The 20031-nt window shown below is 40.9% G+C and overlaps 1 protein-coding gene across 1 annotated transcript; it reads left to right on the forward strand.

Annotated features, from left to right (window-relative positions):
• Positions 1-11956: 11956 nt before the first annotated feature.
• Positions 11957-14093, forward strand: LOC113305681. The gene is made up of 2 exons (XM_026554697.1): positions 11957-13144; positions 13461-14093. Exons 1-2 carry the CDS (start codon positions 11957-11959, stop codon positions 14091-14093), a joined length of 1821 nt encoding a protein of 606 aa, XP_026410482.1.
• Positions 14094-20031: the final 5938 nt, after the last annotated feature.

Consider the following 20031-nt stretch of genomic DNA (forward strand, 5'->3'; position numbering starts at 1 on the left):
CCTCATCTCATGGAAACTCCTTCACTTCAAGGAAACTCCTTAGTTTCAGCAAACTCCTTGATTTCATGATATTTCCCTAAAATCATGAAAATAATACTCCCTCCGTTCTTTTTTAATAAGCTGGTTTTTATAAATAAATGTTTCAAAAAAATAGGCTGGTTTCCTAATTGGGAAAGTCAAATATTACTTTAGTTTTTCTGGGACCACTTTTTCTCAACTTCTTTTGATGACAAGTGTCATGTGAACCATTTCTCTTTACTTCTTTTGCTGACAAGTGTCATGGGGACCATTGCACTTCACTTCTTTTATTGACAAGTGTCATGAGGACCACTTTCAATGATTAGTTCACTTAATTTCCTTAATTTTCTCTAAAAACAAAACCAGCCTGTTAAAAAGGAACAAAGGGAGTATAAAATTAGGGAAAGTGACATGCCCATGGGTCGTCCGGCCATGCCTTGGACATAGCTCGTCCCACACGTCATGACTCCCTATTTTATTATTATTATTTCCATAGTCTCATGGAAATTCCTTAATCTCATGAAATTCCTCAGTTTCATGGTATTTCCCTCACATTAGGGAAAATACATAAATTGGGAAAGGTGCTGCAAGACCGAGCTTGCTAGATGGCCGTCCATGCCCTAGTTGTGGTCGGTCCCACACCTTACAGTCCCCAATTTTATTAATTAATTTCATCATCTCATGAAGATTCCCCAGTTTCAGCAAAACCCTAAATCCTTCATATTTTCTCAAATGTTGCTCAAACGCGCATCAGAAAATATCGAAACTATCAGGACTGAGACACGGACATTATGGTGACATGGGCATGTCTCTTTGACCGACCAAGGCTCTGGGGCTTTCAAATAGCCGGTCCCACATGTTTTAATAATTTTGACCTAACTTGCTCAATTGCTCATATTAGGTCCAAACTCTTCTCAAACAACTGGGAGTTTGCTCAAACGACCATCAACTGGTCCCAAGACCACCAAGAGCCGGTCCCATGACCCTTGGTCGGTACCTCATCTCTCCATAATCATTTTTTACAACCTAATGCTCACACGAGCATTATTCTAATAAATGATTAAACCAGTATTTAATCATCCTTTCACCAACTGATCTTCAGGAGACTTTGGTATTTTGCTCATCTGAGCATCTGGGGGTTACATGGTCGACTCTTCATCCCATGTAGTCGGTCCCTCCTTCACTCTGTGGTCAATTTTCAATAAATCATCAATTGATCAAGAATTAGGGTTTCAAATCCAGAGCTCTAGAAAAACATAATTCTGAGAAGATTCAAACACTAATAATTTTACGTTGATCCCATGATCAACAATTTTATTATTATGCTCGACTGTCAGCATTAATACTTTATGTGGTCCTGCCACCGACAATTCATCAAATGAGCAATATTTGCTCAGATGAGCGGCACTTGCTCATACGGGAAATATTTGCTCAAACTAAGGAATATTATTGGTTCAACTATCAATATTCAACAATTCAGCAACATTTGCTCACCTTAAGTTATCAACATTTATTTGACAATATAATTTTTTCTCAGCAGGCATGTTCAAATCATGAGTATCAGAACATTTTCAAATCACGTTCGACTCAGTAATACAGGGACTCATCATCCCATAAAGTCAGCAACTGAATCCACAATCACGAGATGTCAATCGTGTCACATGGGGGGATATTAACTAGGGTTTTGGTCTGGCGGTCTACGGCACGTGTGTTCATACACCCGATGAGAATGTGAGCAATTCGTGCAATCAGTTGGAGGAGTTAGCAGAGTAGTGGATGGGAAATCAACCAAGTCTCCGCACGATGAGCAACTGGTTTTGACACGACTTGCCACTTCCCCACTCTTTGACTTCATCAACTGTCACACTTCATGGTATCAAGGTGTTTACAATTCCAGAAATATAAAAGGCCTATGAATCATGATTGAAACAAACAAAAATTTCTCGATAAGTTCATACAGAGAATCTTTCGTCTACACGAACTCATCGTCTGAGCAATCACTCTCAACTGAGTAAATTCAATCATTCAGAACTTTCTTAGGCATAATACACAACACACCTACAATCTCAATCACCATTGATCTCACACATTTATCAGCTTCCCTCCTACAAATCAACCTATCCTCTCTTGTGACCGAATTGCCTCTGGAACGACCACTGTCTTGGTTTAGGCCGGAGTCCTACATATTGATCTCTCAAACTTAAAGCACTCCGTTCTTGCAATGCATCTGTGTGAGGTTGAGCATTTGCTCGGTTCAAGGAGTCTCCTCCGTATGGTCATCTCCTCAATTCCGTAAAAACCAGCAAATCGTTTTTCCCCATCTACAGAATGATTTTCAATTAAATTGCTACATATGATTGAGTTCATAAGAAGTACAAATAACCTTGTCAAAAGTTAAGTGTTTCATATGTCGATATGCATGTATTGGTAAAAGAATGAATGAACTTTTGACAATACAAAAGTTAAGCCTATTATGTCATTTATTGATGAAAGATAGGTTAAAATATTTTGTTGACAAGGATTATGTCTATTGTATGTCATTGTGCAAATGGTGATGGAAATTAAAATGAATCCTTGTATTTTCTGCAGTATTGATCTTCACTGATCCATATTTTTATGTTATACTGTGAGTCTCCGTAAGTACTCTTATGTCGAGCATGATCAATTAAATTCATCACTTTTTGTGGTTAATTTGGTTGTATATTTACGATTAGATTAATTATGGGTTCTCTTGTGATTAATCTAATTGAGTATTTTTGGATTCAAATTCATATTCGGATGTGATTTGTTATGTCCAAAGAAATCCTTCTTTTCTTTTGACATTAAGGTCGCTCTTGTTGTTCTTTCGGGAATGACATATTATGGGGGAGAGTTCTTAATTGAACTTGTGCTTAATTGCCAAATCATTGTGGGGAGTGCGGATGTGGAATATTATAGGAGTTATCTTGTATCTTTATAAACTCCTTAATGAAAGCATTTAGCTTCGGCTTTATGATTGCATCTAAACAAGTTGATATGTTCTTTCTTTTGGTCATGAAATGTCTCTTTTGGAAATTTTATTAGGATCCCGTTTTCGTAGCTTTGACAATTTTATTGACAAAAAGAGGGAGAATTAATATGTAATTCACACTACAAATACATATGGTTTTCGGATCATTATGTAAGGGGGAGTGGTTTCCATGTGAGATGAAGTATTGACTAAGGGGGAGTGATACATATCACCATAGTATTGTTGTTGAAGTTTCGATACAATTGAACTTTGACGCTGTGTAATAATATTATGACACTGTATAACAATGATTGAGAATATTTGTTTTCTCATTGTTATAGCTACGGATTTTCAACAACGATGATGCTGAACTTACAACCTTTTTGGGATCATTGGAGTACTTGGAAGTGACGAAGATTTCGAGTAATGTTGAAGATTATGCATGTGGAATAGGAGCTACAAAAGTTTTCTTATTTATTTTTGTATTCCATATGTATTGATAGTTTTGTCACTAAAATTGACAAAGGGGGAGATTATTAGAGCACTGTTCGGTCGAACTCGCATGCGTTGCTATCTCAAGCATGTTTGTCAATGTTAGTGATCAAAACTATAAGTTTTGATTTCTAGTATACTATAGCTAAGTCTCGGACTAGTATAGAAAGTGTATTTGAGATCAAGAACTCCATGGCGATCATCATACAAGACGAAGAACTACTCAAGGAACTGGTGGAACTTCATCGACTAAAAGGTATGTGGAGACTTGAAATTATCTATCACTCAAAAGTCTATCTACTCTATCTCCTATCTTTAGATAAAAGTCGTTTTGCTATATATACTTTGATTATACACATTTGCTATTGCGAGCCGAGTTTATATCGCTTATCTATTTCTCGAAATATGTGTTGGTAAGCTTTCGCTTTGGCCAAGATAATCTTTACCTAGTGACGAAAGTCATGTTATGTTTCAATCACTTTAAAAATAGCTTTGACGAAAAATGGTTTGTGAATAACAACTATATAACGTCCTCTAAGAATGTTTCAACGATTGAAATGAGAGTTTAGATTATATAACCAATGTTGGATATTAGCATTGTGTGGCAACACATATATGTATAAGTCCTTATTCCTTGAACCAAAGTATGCGTACTTTGTTGATCAGGAAAACCGGAACAAGATCTGGGAACTCAGTCCACGAACCCACTCCGCGAACTGGCGGAGGTTCTCATCCCGAGAATATCTGCTGGAATTTGTGAACTCCTTCCGGGAACTTAAGTCTGCGAACTAAGTCCGCGTACTTTAGTTGGTTATATCTAAAGACGATTATTTGTGAACTTATATTTATATTAACTAAGGAATGCAAATTGCAAACCGTGGCTATAAAGTTCATGAATCGATTCGAGTGAATCAAATCGTTTTTGCTTCGATTGTGTCTTGTAAAGTTATATAAGATTTATACAATTGAAAAACCCTCTAACTAATTCATTTGAGTCATTTGAACTAGTTATGGTGAAGAAGAATATGGTTGATATGAAAGTGCTCATATGGCTAACCATTTGGTTAACTACTGTTGAACCAACAAATGTACATGTTTGGGTACGGTTGCACAAACCTAAAATCGTGCATTTCATTTGTGTGTGACAAGCTAAGTTTTCGATATGACGGTTGAAAGATATTAGCTTGAATCTAAACAGGTTTTTATCTAACGGTGAATATTGAATGCTTTGTTACTAAGCTAACATTGATTGCAAATCCTGATTTGAAAGACTATATAAGGGAGAACTCTAGCAACTGGAAAACCTAATCCCCACACCTCCTGTGTGATACTAGTTGTATAAGCTAGAGTCGATTCTCCTTTAACCTTAGGTTTCTTCTCGAGACCCTGTAGGTTAACGACTTGAAGACTTCATTGGGATTGTGAAGCCAGACCGATAATACTTTCTTGTGGTTGTGTGATCTGATCTTGATGATTCTATCGTGTTGAGTACAATCGCAATGATTGGATTGAGATTGTTATCTCCGATAGGCAAGATATAAAAGTAGTCACAAACATCTTCGTCTCATCGTTTGTGATTCCACAATATCTTCTTTCGCCGCGTCGATTAAGATTATTGTGAGGTGATTGATAATACTAGGTTGTTCTTCGGGAATATAAGTTCGGGTTATCAATTGGTTCCTGTTCACCTTGATTTATCAAAAGACGGAACAAAAACTTGTAGATATTTCTGTGGGAGAGAAATTTATCTATTATCGTAGACTTTTCTGTGTGATACATATTTGTTTATTAAAGTCTTCGACTTTGGGTCGTAGCAACTCTTAGTTGTGGGTGAGACCAGCTAAGGGAATCAAGTGCGTAGTATCCTGCTGGGATCAGAGACAAGGAGCGCCACTGTACCTTGGATCAGTGTGAGATTGATTGGGGTTCAACTACAGTCCAGACCGAAGTTAGTTTGTAGTAGGCTAGTGTCTGTAACGGCTTAATACAATGTGTGTTCAATCTGGATTAGGTCCCGGGGTTTTTCTGCATTTGCGGTTTCCTCGTTAACAAAATTCTGGTGTCTTTGTTATTTCTTTTCCGTATTATATTTTGTTATATAATTGAAATATCACAGATTGTGCGTTTGAATCAATCAATTATAAATCCGACCCTTGGTTGTTGATTGAAATTGATTGATACTTGAACATTGGTCTTTGGTATCGTTCAAGTGATTTCTCTTGTATTCATTTAGACTCGCAGATTTCTATTTGCTTGAGTAAGAGTTGAATCGAGAAAGAGAGATGATAACTCTTTGATATACTTTATTAATATTGAGTCTAGTTGATTCTCTTGAAAGTATATTGGAGTTAGTCTATACAGATTGCTAATCAAAATATTGGGTGTGGTTGTTGTACCCCGCTTTTTTTACCAACAACAAACATTGGGCTAGCTGTTTATGTTGTGTTCTACACCAACTGTGGACTAAAGTACCGAAGTCGAGAAATAACCAACTTCGTAGTGAAACTATCCAGGTCTCAAGAATCAAAACAGGACTCCGGACCCGCAGGAATATCAACGCTATCAAGGAGCTAAAGGATCAACGAAAAAGTCGGTCGTAAATTAATGTTTATAATTGGGAATTAGTTACACAAATGTTTTTTTACCCAATTGTAAAGACTAGGAATGCTACATTCCTGAAATATGTAAACCCTGACTAATCGCCTATATAAATAAATTCCTCATCTTTTCAAAAATAAAAAAACATTAATCACGAAGATACATCAATGACATCGTATATGAAGATGTTATTCCCTCGAGAAAATATAGCATAGAATTTATCAGCTACTTAATAGGCAATTCTAAGTAAAAGTATAAGGATAACTAAGGATAACTAATCTCTAATTTTAGAGATCCCCTAGCTTCCATTCAAATCCTTTATACAAATTGGTGATATAATAGATAGTATATTTCTATCAATAACAATTTTAGAAAATACCCAAATTTATAAAATGATTTTTTTTAATAATTATATTAGATATAGATGAAACTTCGACTACGATAAATATTGCTTTAAAACTCGAGAAAATAATAACAACTTGTTTTGAAAAATGTACGGTAGAATTTATCAGCTTATGAATAGGCTTTTCCTATTTGTAACCCACGATTTATTTACATCAAAATAATTCTCCACTCATTAAATTTAACCCCTTTCGTAACCCAAAAAATCTAAATAGGTCGTTTCCTTTTTTTTTCCCTGATTCAAAAACTAATTCAACTCAATTCACCTATTAACTTCTAAAATGAGCCTTATCGGTACGTTTATTCTAAGGTATTATCAGAACATTATGGTTGTTATATCTTAGAGATTATGTCTATAAAAAAATAGTTTGTGATTTTCACGACTGGCAGACATATAATTTTTTGAGAGATAAACGAAACATCCGGCCATTCCATACTCATCCGATGCATAAACATCCGAGGGTCATAATATTTATAACATATCTTCATAATGATTTTCTCGTAACTAAGACCATTAAAAAGAATTAAATGCTTTAAAAACCTTTATAATATAATACAAAAAAAAAACCGTAAAAAAACATTTAAAATCATTATTGGTGTGGTTTGAGATTATAAAACATTTACGGTTATAAACCTTTAATAATCACTCTTGTTTTAAAACTGACCATGCTAATTAAAAACATTCACGGTTATAATAGTGCGGACGTTGAAAGCATGATTAATCAAGTGTAATAAAAAAAACAAAGTTAAGCGCACATGTAAAGAAAATATATTTATAGTTTGTGAGGTTGATAATTGGTCATAACACATCAATTTGAAAATATGGATACAACTTTACGATCCACAGTAAAAGTACAAGGATACCTAATCTCTGATTTCAATAGTCTCTTCTGGTTAAAGCCTTTCTATAAATTGGTAATATAATCAATACCATATTTCTATTAAAAATGATTTTAAACAATGCCCAGGTTACAAAATGGTTGCTTTAATAACAAAACACAAGAATCAAAAAAGTAAAAGTAATTATTTGAAGACTAAAGTGAAAGATGTATTGCTAATAAATCAGTTATCAAAAGAATAAGGTACTAAGTATACCACCAAATTTTCAACAAGATACACATGAGTGTAGAGATTATATTCTAATTGTTGCTAGTGTCTCTAGTTTATAATGAGTTGCTTAGTGTTGATACATGAAAAATAATTCTCCTTGAAACAGGTGAGGGTGCCCCAAAGAGGGGAAAGGCCACATGTGAGACATGGGGACTAAGAACCAAGTCCACCAAAGAAGTACCCATGAGGTGGAAGGGACAAAGGAGGAATTAACAAGGAAGAAGGAGGCTACATTAGGAAAAGGGATGGCATTAGTGGTAATTAAGGAGGTTTAGGACACATGGCAAGATATCATAAAAAGGAAGGGGTTTTGGAAAGTCTATATAAGGAAGGACAAGGCACAATGGAAAGACAACTCTCCCCATACTATTCTAAGAAAAGTGAGGTCATCTTGGTAGACTAAGATGGGTAGAACCTAACGAGAATTCTGGTATTAACATTTGGCGACCACACCCGGAGACTCGTGCCTAGTTTATCATAATGCAGCCGAGCGTACTAACCCAAACGCGACTAGCGGTCAGTTGAATAATCCGCCCCCAACCTAGAAGGGGAGCGGATAGGGATAGTGACAGACCCAATCTTACAATCGAGAAGACTTGAGGCGACGCAGGAGAAGGATAAACAACTATAAGGTGGAAGCACGTCACTCGCGCAACCTACTTTAAAGGAAATGTAGAAAGAGTTGGAGGAACACATCCGCAGGGAAAGAGAGTTGAGAAAATTGCTAAAATAAACTAGCAACGAGCAAAGCGCCTAGGAAGCCTTAGAAAACGTCGAGGATAAAAGAGAGGATCACGGAATGATGACGCAGGAGGCGATGGCCAAGTTTTCCAAGACGAACTACAAAGTGGTAAAACATAATAACTACGATTTTATGGCAAGCCCGTACACCCATGAGATCGTGGATTATCAATATCCATAAGATTATACCTCACCAAAGTTCAAAGTGTATGATATACAAGGGAATGCGCGAGAATATCTTAGCCGATTCATCGCTTCTACGAACGATCGAGCCTCTCGTGGGAAATTATGCCTAGGGGAGTTCCCGAAGTCGTTGTCTGAGACGACCTTTTCTTGGTATGATAACCTAAAACCCGGAAGCATCAGCTCATGGACGGACCTGTCCACACACTTCCTTAGAAAGTTTTACTTCGCAAAAAGGAAAGTCACGACCATCGACTTGAGTAAGTGTAACCAGCGGTTAGGGTAAGACATAGGGAAGTATATCACTCGGTTTTGACATTTCGCACTGGATTGCCATGAGGACGTTAAAGAAGATGCACTAGTGGAGATCTGCGTACGAGGAATGATACCATGTTTCAAGAAAAGCCTAGTGAACTTCCGATTTCCAACATTCATCGAGCTGGAAAAGCCGCAACGAGAATCGCAGATTGTGTTGAAGAAATCAACTCGGATTATGTCTGGCGCAACGCAGTCAACACTGTCTCAACAATACCAAGCAACACCCGCGCAAACAACAACCAAGAAGGCCGGGGCGCGCAAACAAATCAGTCATACAGGGACCAACCGCTTCCTCTCCCGTTGTCTTGTAGTAATGATCAGATCATCGGACTCTTGGAGAAGTGGGTAGCGAATAAATAAATTCAGCTGCCTTCAACAAGGGGGACCCCAATCCAGAAGAGCAATGCCAGGTACTGTCACTTCCATCGCAGAGTACAACACCCCACGGTCGACTGCTATAACCTAAGAAGAATGTTTCAGAATAAACTGGAAGTGGGAGAAATCGAAATGGGGGATTCCGAGGAGGAAAAGCAACTCAAAATCAGGTAATGATGCTTTCACATGATCCCAGCGGAGACGAATGGAAACCCTGGAAAGAAAAGGACGAAGAAGCATGCGAGGTCATCATAGAAAGCTGCGCATTTACAAACATAGATGGCGTCGCTAGCAAATTCGCGGGCATAGTGTTGGCTCAGAAGTTTTTTTACTCGTTGGGTTTTAGTGAGGATCAAAGTAGGGAAGCGGACAAAGCTATTGCAGAAATTTCGGCAGGAAAGCCTTATGATTCCCTCCCCAAAGAAGTTATCTTATTCACAGACGAGGATATTTGCTATCTGGAAGAGCACCTTAGACCCCTGTATATGACCGCGCAAATCAATAAGATTCCTTTGAAGAGGGCCTTCTTGGATGGGGACGCATCTCTAAATTCAATCTCTACATACACACTAGACCTTCTAGGGATGCAGCAGTCGGCAGTCAAAATGCGAACCACAACGGTAAAAGGATTTGGAGGACATACTCAGACGGTCATCGGGATCGTCCATTTGGTTATGAAGATTGGTCTCATTCGTGGGCTTACCCCTTTCTATGTACTGGAAGACGACACGACGTTCCATGTACTGCTAGGACGAGGGTGGTTACTCAACCATAAGGTGGTAGCGTCAACATGCCATCAGTGCGTCAAAACTAACATAGGAGGAAGGAAATTCCGGATACCAGCCACGAGCCACCCTTTTGACCCGGAAAAAGCTTATATGGCAGATGTGGTTTTTTATGATTTGGCTAAGGAGGCGGACGAAATTCCCGAGGTAAAACTTATCCCGCTACCAAAATGGGGAGAGGAAGAGAAGACAGAGACAACCAAGTCAGTCTTCATCCCGTCCAGGATGACGTTCCCAGAGGAAAGAAAGCGAAAGCAAGAAGGTCAACAGAGGTTCCAACGTTTCTCAAGACCGGATGGGGGACACGTGTATGGCTTATAGCAATTAACCGGGGGAGAATCTACAAGCACGCAAAACTTACCAACGTAAAGTCCCCCTCAGACGATCAAAAACTAAACGAGCTACCTTACAATACAATCGATGATGGAGAATTACAGGAACTACTTGGTGCGAATACAGGGTCTATAGAAGAACGGGCTCCTAAAGACATCACCATGGATGATGTAGAAGAAATTAACATCGGAACAGAAAATGACAAGCGACCAATCATGACCAGTAAAAGTTTGGACGTGAAAGAAAGGGAAGCATTGATCGCCTTTCTCAGGGAATACAAAGATGTTTTCGCTTACGATTATGATGAAATGCCGGGTCTAGACAGCAGCCTCGTAGCTCATAACCTTGGAGTGTCTCCTGAATTCCAGCCGATAAAACAAAGAAGTAGAGAGTTCCCGAGGGCAACCGCCCTCACAATAAAAGAAGAAGTGGAACGCCTGTTGAAAGACAAGTTCATCAGACCTATTCATCACCCGACCTGGTTAGACAACATCTTCCCAGTGGTGAAGAAGAATGGAAAGATCCGGTGCTACGTGGACTATAAGGATCTCAATCGGGTCTGTCCCAAAGACGATTTCCCACTGCCCAACATCGAATTAACGCTAGACGCGACTGGAGGCAAGACACACTTCTCTTTCATGGATGGGCTTAATGGATATAACCAAATAAAGATGGCCGAAGAGGATGCAAAAAAGACTGCCTTCCAAACTCCATATGGGAACTTCTACTACGTAGTGATGCCCTTCGGGATAAAGAACGCCGGTGCCACGTATCAGCGCGCCATGACATCCATATTCCACGATCTACTACATCAGACGGTGGAGGTATATGTGGATGACATAGTAGTTAAGACTTTAGAGTATGAGAGCCACGAATCTCACCTAAAGAGGGTCTTCGAAAGATGTAGGAAGTACCCACTCAAGATGAACCCGTTCAAGTGCGCCTTTGGGGTTACATCCGGAAAATTCTTGGGATTCGTTGTAACCGATGAAGAGATTCGGGTGGATCCAAGTAAGGTCGAGGCGATCATGACCATGACACCTCCGACTAATGCCAAAGAGCTCCGGGCGTTTATAGGGCGGATATCGTATATACGACGCTTCGTGCCTGGTTTGGCATAGATAATGTCAGTGTTCTTTCCTCTACTAAGGAAAGGGACCGTCTTCAAATGGGAAGAAACTCAACAGGTCGCGTTTGAAAAAATAAAGCAGTGCCTCGTCAGCCCCCAAATTCTCAAACCACCAATAAAGGAAGTGCCTCTTTACTTATACACGACGTTCACAAGCTCAGCCATAGGGGCAGTCCTGGCACAAGATATGGGAGGAAATGAAGTATCACCCATCTACTACGTCAGTCGGTTTTTAAGAGACGCAGAGCTGAGGTACCCACGAGTTGAACAAGCATGCCTAGCCCTCATCTACGCAACCCAAAAATTAAGGCCATACCTCCTGACACATAAGACGATCGTTGTGGCCGCGCAAACCCCATAACCTACCTCTCCTATAAGCCCATCTTGACTGGGAGAACGACCCGATGGCTGTTGCATCTATCAGAATTCGAACTCGACTATCATCAACCTAAAGGAGTACGAGGGAAAGCCATCGCTGACCTAATGGCTATGTTTCCTGGAGAAGGAGATGACGAGATTCATGACCGGGTGCCGGGAGAGGTAGATTCCGCTGATATTAACAAGCCTTGGACCATGTTTTTCGATAAATCGTCATATGATACTGTCGGAGGAGCGGGAGTAGTGTTCGAAGCACCGCAAGGAGAATTGCTCTCATATTCATTCAAGTTGGACTTTTCTTGTAGTAATAATGTAGCCGAATATGAAGCTTTAATCCTAGGGCTCAGAATCGCAAAGGAGCTTGGCTTGGGAGGCGTCGAAATAAAAGGTGACTCGAGGTTGGTAACTAATCAAGTCAACGGGGATTTCCACGTCAAGGAGCCACATTTAGCTCCAGATCAAGCAGAGGCCCAAAACCTGATAAGTCAGACAGGGTCGACCCTAGATCATACAGGCAGCGGAAAGAATAAAAATGATGATGCCCTGGAAACACTAGCTAGCAAGATGCAATTGAATGATAAAGAAGAGGGCACGGTAACAGTTAAAAGGAAGGAGCTGCCTAACACCTGGAAAGAAGATATGGCCTTCAAGGAGGCGGATGATTGGAGGCGGACTTACATCGACAATCTGAGCAAAACGGAAGAGGATCGTGTAATACCTACCCGAACTATGAAACAATTCGTATTGATCCAAGGAGCTCTTTACTATCGAGAAACAGGGGGAGCCCTCGCCAGGTGCGTAAATAAGAGAGAAGCGGAAAAAATACTCCGGGAGCTGCACACGACGACATGTGGGCAAACTGCAGCAGTCCATCTATACATAAAGCTTCAGAGGAGAGGGGTATACTGGCTTAGTATGTCAGTGCAAGCAGCGGCCCTTCAAGACAGTTGCGCTGATTGCCAAGCCCCACCACAACTCTCCGAAGTCTGCACAGCCGACGGGGTAGATTGGAGACAACCATATGTGGATTTCATCCAAAACGGAAAATTACCCAGTGACAGGCAGGCGTCCCTAAAAATCCAAAACAAAGCGGCGCGTTTTTTCATGCATGAGGGGATTCTCTACCGCAGAAGCTATAGTAATGCTATGTTAAGGTGTTTATCGGACGAGGAGGCCGCTGAAGTAATGACTCGGTCCCACAATGCAGAACATCAAGGAATGCGGAAGTTGTTTCTACAGCTCTATGAAGGCGGGTTTTACTGGACCACTATGGAAAGCGATACCGCAGAACATGTGAGAAGATGCCTCAACTGCCGAACACACGGAGACCTAATCAGAACACCCCACACCCTGCTGCATAGCGTGGTAACACCATGGCCATTCCATAGTTGGGCTTTAGACATTATAGGGCAGATCAACCCGATGTCCTCGAAGCGCCATAAGTACATAATAACCGCCACCGAGTACACCACGAAATGGGTCGAAGCGATACCTCTCAAAGACTACGCCGGGGCAACTATTGCAAAATTTATCAGAGAATATATTATTTGCATATTTGGCGCGCCCATGATTATCAGGGCGGATAATGAAAAGTTTTTTTGTAAACAAGGACGTAATATATTTGCTACGCCAATATAATGTGAGGCTTCATATGTCAACCCCCTACTATCCTCAAGGGAACGGGCAAGCCGAGGAGAGCAATAAGACGCTCATCCGGATCTTGAGCAGGACAGTGGAGGACCACCACAGAGAGTGGAACGAGCAGCTCCCGCTCGCGGTATGGGCATACAAAATCTCGAAACTGAGTTCCACGGGGGCGTCGCCATATTCTACGGTCTATGGGGAGGATGCAATTTTACCAGCAGAGATTGCAATTCCATCTGCGAGGGTAGCAGTGCCTAGCCATACGACACCATACGAAGTAAGCCGCTTTGCCCATTTAGATACAATAGAAGAGAGGAGAGCCCGGGCGGAACGGTTTGCTGAGGCGTACAGGAAGCGCACATCGAACTATTATAATCAGAACGTAAAGGAAAGGAGATTCGAGGTAGACGATTTGGTCCTTAAGATTGCTTCTCACGTGCAAAGAAATGCTAGTGCAGGAAAATTCGCCGCGAAATGGGAAGGACCCTTCAGAGTAAGAAAGGTTGCAGAAAGCGGGTATTACAAGCTCAGACGCATGAATGGCACAAAAGTCAAGTCACCCATCAACGGTAAATGGATAAAGAAGTTTTATGCATAAACAGATCAATGTAAAACTCTTGTTTCAAATAAAAGTCGATTTTGATATATGATTCGTAACGACTAACAAAGATCGCGGGGACGCCAATGGCACCCAATTGATTGACAAAATGATGCGGGAATGCTAATGTCACCCGATCGGCTGACAAATTTACTAAAGGTTACAGGAATGCCAATGGCGCCTGATCGACTGACAAAAGGTTGCGGGAATGCCAATGGCGCTCGATCGACCGAAAAAAGGCTGCGGGAATGCCAATGGCACCCGATCGGCTGACAAATTTACTAAAGGTTGCAGGAATGCCAATGACGCCTGATCGACTGAGAATAGGTTGCGGGAATGCCAATGGCGCCCGATCGACTGACAAAAGTCTGCGGGAATGCCAATGGCGCCTGATCGGCTAAAAAATTTACTAAAGGTTGTAGGAACGCCAATGACGCCTGATCGAATGACAAAAGTTTACGGGAACGCTAATGGCACCCGATCGACTGACAAAAGGCCGCGGGAATGCCAATGGCACCCGATCGGCTGACAAAAACGCCGCGGGAATGTCAATGGCGCCTGATCGACTGACAAATTTACTAAGAGTTGCAAGAATGCCAATGACGCCTAATCAACTGAAAAAAGGTTGCGGGAATGCCAATGACGCCCGATCGACTGACAAAAAGTCCGCGGGAATACCAATGGCGCCCGATCGGCTGACAAATTTACTAAGAGTTGCAGGAATGTCAATAGCGCCCGATTGACTGGAAAATTTATTAAAGGCTGCGGGAACGCCAATGGCACCCGATCGGGTACGCAAACTTACTAAAAGACACAGGAATGTAAACGGGGGAGTAGCCGTGTTCTACACAAATCCCGCCCTCCCAGTTCCCTGTTAAGAAAAACAAATAGGGGAGTATGCGCGTTGCACATACATCCCGCCCTCCCAGTTCCCTGTTCAGAAAAACAAATAGGGGAGTAGGCGCGTTTAACATACATCCCGACCTCCGGATCCCCATCAAATAAAAAAAGAGGGGAGAATAGGCGAGTTTAACATAAATCCAACCCTCCCAACCCCCATAAAGAAAAACGAAGGGGGGAGTAGGCGCGTTTAACATACATCCCGTCCTCCGGATCCTCATCAAATATAAAAGATGGGAGAGTAGGCGCGCTTAACATAAATCCCGCCCCCCAACCCCCCATTAAGAAAAATGAAGGGGGAGTAGGCGTGTTTAACATACATCCCGCCCTCCGGATCCCCATCAAATAAAAAAAAAGGGAGAGTATGAGCGTTTAACATACATCCCGCCCTCCCAGTTCCCTGTTGAGAAAAACAGAGGGGGAGTAAGCGCGTTTCACATACATCCCGCCCTTCCAGTTACCAGTTGAGAAAAACAAAGAGGGGAGTAGGCGCATTTAACATACATCCCGTCCTCCGGATCCCCATCAAGTAAAACAAAGAGGGGAGCGTAGGAGCGTTTAACATACATCCCGTCCTCCCAGTTCCCTGTTGAGAAAAACAGAGGGGGAGTAGGCGCGTTTAACATATATTCCGCCATCCCAACCCCCATTGAGAAAAACGAAGTGGGGAGTAGGCGCGTTTAACATACATCCTTCCCTTCTAATCCCCGCTAAAAAAAAGAGGGGGGTAAGAGGAAGAGAGGGTAAATACGCTTTATCACAAGTTCCTACCCAGCGTCCCTGTTAAAAGGAGGGATGGAATAAGCATATCCTTAATTAAACCCTCACAAATAGAGGGAGAGAAGGAAGGCAGACGGAGTGAAATACACAATATAGAATAAATACCCGAGTACAAACGAAAGCTAAAAAAAAACTAATTAAACCTAAGGACAACAAGTCGTCTGTCACTCATTCATCATCTGATAGTAACACACGACAATGAGCAATGTCTGCATCTACGGATTGCACCATTAAGAGTGCTTCCTCACGCTGATCAATAGCAGTAGCCAACGCATAATCGGTTTCATTAGCCAATTCATCGAGCTCCTTTATTTCGCCGGGAACCTTTGATTTACGAGCAGCGGCTAGCATTTCCTCTCGACCATGATAAATCGCACGCATCTTGTCCACGTGCACCACCCGAGAAGCCAACAACATATATATCTCCCCCCTCAAAAGGAGCAAACGCCTCAACTCAACAGGGATATCAAAGGAGCGAACAAGCACGGAGATCGCTGCAAGGGTTAAATTATACCCGTGCAAGTGAGGGGAGGCCCGCCCAGAGATAGATAGACGATAGTCAGCTATGGCTTGATCTATACTGGCCATCATCACAATGGAATCTTCAAAGAGCTGATCGGCAGCTTGGCGGATCTTAACCGTCTCGTCTAATGCACGGCGGATTTGCGCGTATACGCGCCCCTTCGCTCGAAACCTTTCAGTCATCTGAAATGTATCGTATTGATCAGAAAATTGGGCCCGTTTGGAATCCCTGTCAATCTCCCTCCGCGCCTTGAGCGCTTCAATCTCCGCTTTTACTAGCAAAAGCCTTGCGAGTTCCTCCTCTTTATATCGAGGGTCAACCAACGAGGGTATCGTCCCCAGCGAAAATACGTAACCATGAAGAACATATGCCATTTAGAAAAAAAGAAATAAGCAGACAATTTGGATCTCAAAGAAGCTAAAGTTGTATATTTATAGAGAATCAGGAAAGAATGAACGATTACAACGACCACAAAACCACGGATGACACGTGGACAACATCGAAAGGGGGCCGTACTTCGAGAAATACTAAAAAAAAATATATACTAATTTTGTTTTTAGTCTGCCAATAACGAAAGGCAGCGAGCAATGTCTACGTCCAGAGACTCCACCATCAGGCGACTGTTACTGACTTGTACGTCAGCCAAGCGCAAATCTTGATCAGCCTCGTGAACTCATTTAGTAATAGCCTGAATGATCTTGTCCTCGGCCCCATCCCCTTGGTAAGTGAAAGGGTGTCCTCGTGGTCATCATATTCTCTACGCGTTTTGTCTCGGTGGAACAAACGAAGAGTCCACAGCATTCCCGCTTCCTCCCTTAGAACAAGCAGACGCGCTAGTTCGTCCTCAACATAAGGATGAGGTACAAGTGAAGTGGTCGCTGTTAAGACCAGAGTGTGACCGCATCACTAGGTTGGAAATCCAGAGGCGACAATCTGAAATAGTCCGATCTATTGTAGCCACTATCGCTAGGGAATATGCATACAACTGATTAGCCGCGCCGTGTGAAGTAGCGGTATCATTCAGAGCGCGTTGAGTCTCTGACGACACCCGACCCGCTGGCTCCGTGTCTAACTCGGTTTTATAAGCTTCAGACACCTCCCTAAACTTAGTATTCGCGCCATGTCTATTAGCAATTCTACGCTCCCGTAACGCTTCGACTTCAGCCTTCACAAGCAGCAGACGCTTCAGTTCGTCATGCTTGAACATCAAAAATGTTAATGCAGGAATAGGTGCTAAGACTAGCACGTACTCGTGGAGAGATTCAGCCATGCAAGTCGAGTATCCCACAAAAGGAGAGAAGAAGAAATTAAGGAATACGATAAGAAGGCACCGGTTGTACATATATATATATATATATATATATATGAGAGAGTGACATCATTCACGAGGCAGTAACCGGTGATCTTCTCCACGCACAAAGACATGCATATGCTGACTCGATCATGTGAGTGTGACTATAAGGTTATCTTACGACTAACCTCATAGTCAGGGGACTAATGTTGATACATGAAAAATATTCCCCTTAAACCAGGTGAGGGTTCCCCAAAGATGGGAAAGGACACATGTGAGACATGGGGACTTGGGGACTAAGGTCCAAGTCCACCAAAGAAGTACCCATGAGATGGAAGGGACAAAGGAGGAATTAACAAGGAAGAAGGAGGCTACATTAGAAAAAGCGATGGCATTAGTGGTAATTAAGGAGGTTTAGGACACATGGCAAGATGTCATAAAAAGGAAGGGGTTTTGGAAAGTCTATATAAAGAAGGACAAGGTACAATGGAAAGACAACTCTCCCCCATACTATTCTAAGAAAAGTGAGGTCATCTTGGTAGACTAGGACGGGTAGAACATAACGAGAATTCGTATTAACACTTAGGATCTAAGAATTCAATTTCTTGCAACCTAAATTAATTATTAATCACCTAAACCAAGTCATTTCCTGAAATTTTATTATTGGAAAGGAGTGAGCTTGCAATACGATTTTTTCACAGTTTGAAGTTTATAGAAAATTAAAAGCCCAAAGTAAATAATTCTTATGAAAAGAATTATTATCAAACGTAACTTCAAACATCATGAAAAGAAATAAACTTTTCTAACCAAAGGAATTAGCTAGCATAGCAATTCGTAAGAGTGTAGAAAGTTCGCCTTGAAATCCAAAGAAGAATGAATGAGACAAAAGATATAGACGTCATGGGTTGGCTCATAAATCTTTTAGGTCCATGAGCTCACGGTTGAGTCTTTGGAGCAACAAAGAGAAAATATATAATTTTTCCTTTGTAGGTTGCGAACTAAAAAAAAAGGTTCACGAACTCAAACACACAAAAATTTACAGGAGAATGCAAGCCTCAATAGGTTCGCGAATTCAAGCCGGTAGGTTCGTGAACTCAGATGGAAAAAAAAACTTTGGGAGAATTTTTTTTGTACTACGTTTGCGAACTCAAATGCAAAAAGGCTTTAGGAAATTTATCTTTATGTAGGATTGCGAACTCACATATATAGGTTCACGAACTCAAGTGAAAATATAGCTTAAGAGAAGGCGTTCCTCTATAGGTCCGCGGACTCCCGGTAATAGGTTCACGAAATCAAAATAAAAAAGCTCTCATAGATAATCTCTACAATAGGTTCATGAATACACCGTAATAGGTTCACAAGACCTTATCTGCCTTTGATTTTGAGTTCTTTAAGCTATAGGTTCACAAACTCAATTTTTATGTTTGTTAACTCAAGTAAATGAAAATCATTAGTAGTAGATTACCGAATTAAAATTTTACAAACTCAAGAACGAATTTGTAAGTCTTGAAATTTTTATTAACACTTGTGCTTTTTCCTCAAGCTTAGTTTCAAGTTCTTCAAGTAAGTGCTTGGAAATCGAGACATCACTCAACTTAGCAAGAAGCTAATCTGTGGTATGATCTTCTTTGAATTAATCAACTACTAAAGTACTCTATTTTTGCTAAGGTTGATAAATAGATAGAAGAAAACGGGTTGAATAGGAAAATAGGAAGACCTTGTTATTAAGTTTTATCTTAGCTCTCAGCTCTAAAGCTCTCCAGTTATCAGTTGTTGTCATATACTATATTTTTTCACGAAAAACTCTCCTTTTGACATAATAATGAACTTATACTACCTTTTATGCTACTTTTGGGGACTTCAACGATCTGATTTTCATATATAAACTCATAGTTTATGTTTCCAAAATATATATACGACAATAACAATGAATTTATGATTCACGATTCAATATACAATTCGACTGTTTAAACTGAGTAGTGTCACGATTCACGATAAAGGGTATTTAAATGATTTTTGTTAGAGGGAAAGCAAAAAGTGATTCGAGGAGTGCGAAAATCGTGACCGACTCGCTAACTGGACGTTTTGTATATGGACTGTTGACGCAGACAACATTACCTTAGTTACACACAGTCGCTTCACATGCTCACAACCAATCCCAATCTAACCTAACCTAACCTAGGGTCAAAAAAGTTAAAAGTTTAGAAACCAAAACTCCGGCATTCTTACTTCTCTTTGAAAAAAGATGATAAAACAAGTTCTCTCGTTTTTTACTTCTTTTCTTCTGAAATTCTTCTAGCTGCATATCGCATAACCTTTCTGGAATCGAGAGATATATATGAAGTGAAATAGAGGAAGCAATGTCTGCTGTGGTGAATTGAATCATGAACTCTATTCTGCAATGTGGTCAGAATTCCTAACTTATCTCGTTGATTCTTTACAGA

The sequence above is a fragment of the Papaver somniferum genome, chromosome 8 (assembly GCF_003573695.1).
Source record: "Papaver somniferum cultivar HN1 chromosome 8, ASM357369v1, whole genome shotgun sequence".
NCBI lineage: Eukaryota > Viridiplantae > Streptophyta > Magnoliopsida > Ranunculales > Papaveraceae > Papaver > Papaver somniferum.

Excerpts from the sequence above, each read along its gene's own strand:
- LOC113305681 (XM_026554697.1), top strand. The coding sequence starts at position 11,957 with ATGGCTATGTTTCCTGGAGAAGGAGATGACGAGATTCATGACCGGGTG. Across the intron at positions 13,145-13,460 it reads AAAGCGATACCGCAGAACAT|GACGTAATATATTTGCTACG; the intron begins GTGAGAAGATGC and ends TTTGTAAACAAG.